The 6,261-nt window shown below is 38.3% G+C and overlaps 2 protein-coding genes across 3 annotated transcripts; one reads left to right on the top strand and one right to left on the bottom strand.

Moving 5' to 3' along the window:
• Window positions 1–1,715: 1,715 nt before the first annotated feature.
• On the top strand, window positions 1,716–3,100 carry LOC133706486 (uncharacterized). 2 transcript variants are annotated; one of them, XM_062132026.1, is made up of 3 exons: window positions 1,721–2,182; window positions 2,252–2,334; window positions 2,437–3,100. In XM_062132026.1, exons 1-3 carry the CDS (start codon window positions 1,825–1,827, stop codon window positions 2,734–2,736), a joined length of 741 nt encoding a protein of 246 aa, XP_061988010.1. In that variant the 5' UTR covers window positions 1,721–1,824; the 3' UTR covers window positions 2,737–3,100. The 2 variants fall into 2 exon arrangements, with proteins under 2 accessions (XP_061988009.1, XP_061988010.1); XM_062132025.1 differs by having other exon boundaries at window positions 1,716–2,334.
• A 146-nt stretch (window positions 3,101–3,246) lies between these two features.
• Window positions 3,247–6,261, bottom strand: LOC133706485 (ADP,ATP carrier protein ER-ANT1). The gene is made up of 4 exons (XM_062132024.1): window positions 5,959–6,261; window positions 5,174–5,475; window positions 4,063–4,434; window positions 3,247–3,946 (listed from the first exon to the last, which is right to left on the bottom strand). The coding sequence occupies exons 2-4, from the start codon at window positions 5,435–5,437 to the stop codon at window positions 3,635–3,637; spliced, it is 948 nt and encodes a 315-aa protein (XP_061988008.1). The 5' UTR covers window positions 5,438–5,475; window positions 5,959–6,261; the 3' UTR covers window positions 3,247–3,634.

Genomic DNA, 6,261 nt, shown 5'->3' with positions numbered 1-6,261 from the left:
ATTTTGTACGATAATGCTTTAAAAGTAACAAATAATATATATTGATTGTAGGCCAAGTTAGGCTTTTTTTTGTTTTTTTTTGATGTCAATCACACGGTGTCCTCAAAGGCTTCCTAGGCCCAGATAATAATCCGTGCTCGGGGGATCTTGTCAGAACGCTTCCTCTCTCCTGGCCACCAATAATATATTGGGATTTAACTCCAATAAGCGTCAGCGGGATTCGAACCCGGGTGTGGGGGTTCCACACCTGGAGGCTCTTACCAACTCGACCACTGTGTGGTGGATTAGGCCAAGTTAGGCCTAATTCCTTTTGAATTGGATGATTGGATCAGAAACAACAATGTACGTACTTGGTCTTTGAGTGAATCAATCAAGTAATCACTCTATTTTAGTAGATCACGAATAATTAATGTACATTGATTGTAGGCCAAGTTAGGCCTAATTCCTTTTGAATTGGATGATTGGATCAGAAACAACAATGTACGTACTTGGTCTTTGAGTGAATCAATCAAGTAATCACTCTATTTTAGTAGATCACGAATAATTAATGTACATTGATTGTAGGCCAAGTTAGGCCTAATTCCTTTTGAATTGGATGATTGGATCAAAAACAACAATGTCCGTACTTGGTCTTTGAGTGAATCAATCAAGTAATGACTTTGTTTTAGTAGATGACGATTTCTCTACAACTCTCTCTCTTTGTTTTCTTCTTCTTTGCACTAAACCTTGTACCCCAGCTAGTACGTCTTTCCGAAATTGAATAGTGAATTGAAGCAATTTTCAAATCCATTGAAATTTGCCTACTCAATATAATGGGAATGGACAGTTGAAAGATAAGTTTTCCCAATGCAAACAAAATAATGCTGCAGTCTGCCACCTCTGCCTTGGACATCATATATGAAGTTGACTTCTGTGTGTACACACACACACACACTCATAATGATTTGTGGAAGCTTCTGTTGGCTCGTTTATACATGTAGAATAATCATGACCTAAGATTATAAGTTTCCCTTGCAAAACCCACTTGTAATGAAGAATTTAGTTCCCAAAAGTTTATGCTAAACTCTAATACGTAACCCTACAAAGTGCAGATGAGACATGACAGATGTAGTGACTTTTGAAAAATATATGATCTAGATGTCAAGTTAAATGGCGAGTGTCACGGGTGAAGGGTGGCCCTAGTAGAAATGTAGAATAAAAGCATTTCACATCTTATATGTTTTGTTAGATTTCGAGAATCAAATATTTGTAAAAATGTCTCAAAAGATGTAAAATTTAGAGAAAAGCTAAGGGAAGACAACTCCTTGAGAATGCGATTCTTATATTACACCGCTAGCTGGTGGTTGGTGCCTCCTTTTCTGTGTGAGCATTGAAGTATAATATTGTGCAGAAGATGTCTTCCTGGCTATAATGTTGGACCAAGGAGAGAAAGAAAAAAGAAAAATGGCCAGTTACCATTGATTTCTGTTTGGGGACCTTAAGTCAAACACTCGACATTGCTATATATTGCCTATTGGTATATATAGAATGAAATTTTATAGCAATACTAGCTGTAGTATGGCATACACGTCAAGCTCAACTACTAGCCTACTATAAGATGATTAGGAACATACACTGAAGCCTTCAAATTCATGCCAAGCACGTTGAAGATGTGGCCCACCACATGGAATTACAAAAACCAAATAAACAAATTGTGCATGGAATCAATGACATGCTTGGAAATTGAAAGATAAGTATGCAAACTTTACTTTTTATTCCATTCCTCGTGTGTATATATAACAGACCAAGTTAGCTAAGCTTCCAACCAGAACCAAAATCATCATAATGAGTAGGAGATATGCAAGATTGTGTGTTGGCCGTGGCGCGTTTTGTTTTCCGGTCCATTCCCGGACTCTGGGATCAAAATCGAAACAGAAACCCGCCTCTAGAAGCATCAGACGTCGTTCCTCCTCCTCTTCCATCAAAACTGGCCATTTGAAAACAGATCAGTTTCTGAGTAATAGCAGTGATGACTTTGGTGCAGAAATCAGAGTCAAAAATGGGGATGAGATTGGGAACAAGATAATGGTAGTTGTGGATTCGAGCCTCGAAGCCAAAGGAGCTCTTGAATGGGCACTGTCCCACACTGTTCAAGCCCAAGACACCATTGTGCTTCTTCATGTAGCTCAGCCCTGCAAACAAGGTGAGACTCGACACACATTGTCCAGGTTCTTAATTTTCTTATTAACTAACATTGGTTTTGCTGGTGCAGAATCAAATGCGAAGAAGCTTAATTTAAGAGCTTTTGAGCTTCTTCACTCTATGAAAAAAGACTGTCAGAGGAGAAGGCCTGGGGTAAGTGCATAACATCACATTGCTTTGTTTTTTTTTTTTTTTTTAATAGATGTGAAAGGGTTCCAGTATGGAATGGTTTGTATTTACTATTGAGTTGAATAGGTGGAAGTTGAGGTAGCATTGCTTGAAGGGAAGGAAAGAGGTGCAATAATTGTGGAAGAAGCAAAGAAACAAAAGGTATCTCTACTTGTTCTTGGCCAAAAAAGAGAGAGGTCAATGTGGTGGAAGCTAATCAACAAGTGCTGGACGAGTAGGAGAAGAACATCCAGAAGCGGTGAGGTTGTGGAATACTGCATACAAAATGCTGGATGCATGACGATTGCGGTGAGGAGAAAGAGCAGAAGACTTGGAGGCTACTTGATCACCACCAAGCTTCACAAGAATTTCTGGCTTCTAGCTTAAGTTAATTTATGATTACTCTTTTAGAAATTGGATGCGAGTGCTATGCTTGTAAAACAATGGATGTCAATGAAAGCCTTAGAGGCTTAGACTTTGAACTTCATGCAGTGTGTGATTTTCTATGCAGCTTCTGACTTCCGAGTATTGAACTGGTACATTGCACAGAATAATATATGTACCTGAAAATCAGTGTATAACTAGGCAATGCCATAGTTGAAGATTTGGAGAATCATCTAAAGCGTGTAAAGATAATGCATTGTGATTAGAATAATCACAGAGATTAAGAATCCAATTGACTTTGTATCGTGTGCTGGCGACAACCATCAGTTGACACCAACTGCACAGCATTAAGTCAATCTCCTTCTAATCCTCACTGGGTTGAGAATTTTCTGACCAGTAAGTTGTTTTCCAATGCTCGGGACAGAAAGAAATGTTCTGCAATGCCACATCAAAGGCCAGATGGAGCGAAAATCATATTCTCTGTACATCTTGTATCCCAGCTTCACTCAGGAGTGAGGACTATAAATCAGCAGTGAAATTATAATTCGCATATGAAACACTTGAATAATTGAATATACTCGGTCAACTGTACAAAGAATATACATGTAAGCCTTTAGACATTCCAGGAAGAAGCAGTGCCAATTGGTGAACAACCCTTTCTTAGTCGCGGATTTAATTATTTTCGTCTTTCCCTTTCTTCATTTGTTCTGAAAAAAGAAAAATCTTTTGAAGTATGAATCAACAGAAGAGGTAACACTGGTATACTGTATACAGATCTCATGACCTTCAAAACTCTGCGGTGCCTCGATAAATTAACTGTCTGTATGCCATGTCTACACTCTCACTTCAAAAATCTTTGTCGTGGCTCCAAAAAATAACTGTATATGCCATGTCCAAACTTTCACTTCGCAACTCTTTGATTTGGCTCAACAGAATAACCATGTTTATATGCAAGTCGTTGCAGCTGATCATATCCTGCAAGTACACCAGCCCCAGCAACTCCTACAAGCATATTTGCAGTAACTCCTCGGAACAGTGCTGTGAAACCCTCAAGGTAAACAATCTCCCGAAATGCATGTACGCCATTGCGATACTTTGTGGCGTGTCCTGAGGTTAACATCATTCTCCTCCGAAGAGTATCAAATGGATAGGCACAGATCCCGGAGACTGTTGTGACACTCCAACCAAGAAAGAAACTAGCCAAAAAATTTCCCTGTAGAAATTCAAATGATTAAATTTTGGGCTAGTGATCGATAAAGAATTTTCATGGAAAGCATGAGAACCAAGAATGGTTAATGTAGCATCTTTTTCCAGAATGGAGATGTTTACCTCTAAAGGTCCAACCAAAACAATAGGCTTCAAGGTGTCATAAATCCCAAAGTACATGCCTCGGTACAGCGTAATTCCAATAATGGAAACCCCAAAACCTCGATAGAGACCCACTAATCCATCACTTGACAAGGTTTTACGGTAAACATCTAGAAGCCCTCTGAATTGTTGTCGTCCATTAACTCCACCCTGCCTTGCATCAGTGCCTAGCCGTGTACGTGCATAATCCAGATGATATAGAAATAATGAAGTTGTTGCTCCAGCAGCGCTTCCTGAAGCCACATTTCCAGCAAACCACTTTATGTATCCATCTTTCTCTTTTGAGCGGCCAAAAATGCTTTTGAAGTAACCTTTAAATGCAAAGTTGAAAGCCTACATATATGCCAAACTACGTTTGGTGATAACAATTGGTAGGACTATAAAGTGCAATCTAAACATTTCATACATTTAACTGAACAGAGCACGGTAGCAAGTTCTAAGTTATAAGAGTACATGCAGAATATAAAAAAACTCCACCGACATGTGATGCCAAGAAGTGTGTAATTAAGAAGACTAGAAGAGTAGATGACTTCTCTATAATAAATGGTGACACAAATCACAATGAATTAGTGGACTTTCTAACCATGATGAATTGCTAGGATGAATATGTATCACATCATGCTTTGTTAACCCATAAGAGAGAAAAGTTCCAGAATACATATTTACAAGAAAAACCTAAGGTCTTTGGAGAACTGAAATACATAAGCACCTGAGAATATGAAGATTCAGATGTATTCCAAAAATCGATGAGCATTTCCAGTTATTACATCCTCTCTTGAACTATATTCTGATGGCTGAATCAACCATACTAGTGAAAGAAACAAGAATTTGACAAGCAAAAAAGAGTCTTGAAGACACTCTGAAAATTTGCTTGTAGAAAGGAAAACAAACAAATACGAAACACAGAAACTGCAAGAAGAGCATCTCCAATGGTATGCCATTACAGCAGAACAGGCAATTAACTTAATAGTTTTAACTACGTAAACGATAAATGAGTCACCAGAACATATCCAGCTCAAAAACTGTAAGAAAAACATGAATTCATTAGGGGAATAGAAGGGAAATAATGTACCTGAGTAGGAAAATATCGAATAACATTGGCCTGGTTGCCTCTCCAAAAGGCCAACACGCCTTCCTCTCTTAAAACCCTTTTAAATCCATCACCAACACCCTTATAAGGTTTCTTAAGCTGTCCTCTCTTCATCATCTCCCCTTGATTCTGCAACAAAAGCTTTACTCTTTCAATAGGTGCAGCGGCGCTCTTTGCTACCAATGCAGCCATTCCTCCCATTACAAAATCCGCAGAAAACTTCTCGGATTGTTTCCCCATCCCCATTGCGAACCACCTCTATCTCTCTCTTGCTCTCTCTGGCCCTAAAGAGTCCAAACAAAAGCAAAAATGCTATTCAAATTGTCCAATTGGTGATTCAAATGGGAAAGTTTATATCTTTGCCCGATTCAGTTATTGTCCTTGAGTATGTTTTGTTTCAAATACACGAGTTCATCACTTCCAACATGTTATCTTAATCAAATGGATGTAAAGTTTCAGTCTTTAATATGTACTGATCCAAAATGAGCAAGTCAAATGTGAAGAAGCTGGATAAGGGTGTTCAAGAAACACAATCAGAGCTCACTACAGAATCAAAACAGATTCAAAGTAGCAACTATTTAACTCTTAAATGCCATGAAAGCTACAACCCAGAAAAGAGAATATACACCACAACAACCCAAATACCAATAACAACATCCAATGATATTCCATTTCAGTGAATGAAAAGCATAAAGAAATGAACTTTCAAAGTCAATGTGAATATTAAGAAAATAAGTGAGATGGGTTTACAGGATAGGATTACATACCTTGAAATTTATTAAAAGGTTGAAGTAAGATTCAGTATTGACTGGAACAGAAGGAGAGAGATGGGAGTGGGTGGGATTTCTGCGGCGGAGAATGGGTTACTCTCCCACCACCAGAAATAACACAGCTTTGAATTTCAATTGACGAGGATTTTAAATGGGTTGAATACTTGAATAGCTCTTGCCTCTTTGGTTCAGACAAAAAAATCGAAATTTGAGAGGGTAATATATGTAGAATACTCAAAATGATTCCCAGGTCTCAGTTCCCAAAAACAATTTTATGGAGAACAGCTTGTTAATGTTTGC

The sequence above is a fragment of the Rosa rugosa genome, chromosome 4 (genome assembly GCF_958449725.1).
Source record: "Rosa rugosa chromosome 4, drRosRugo1.1, whole genome shotgun sequence".
Classification (NCBI taxonomy): domain Eukaryota; kingdom Viridiplantae; phylum Streptophyta; class Magnoliopsida; order Rosales; family Rosaceae; genus Rosa; species Rosa rugosa.
The sequence above is the reverse complement of the archived record's forward strand: the minus strand, read 5'-3'. Positions and strand labels throughout refer to the sequence as shown.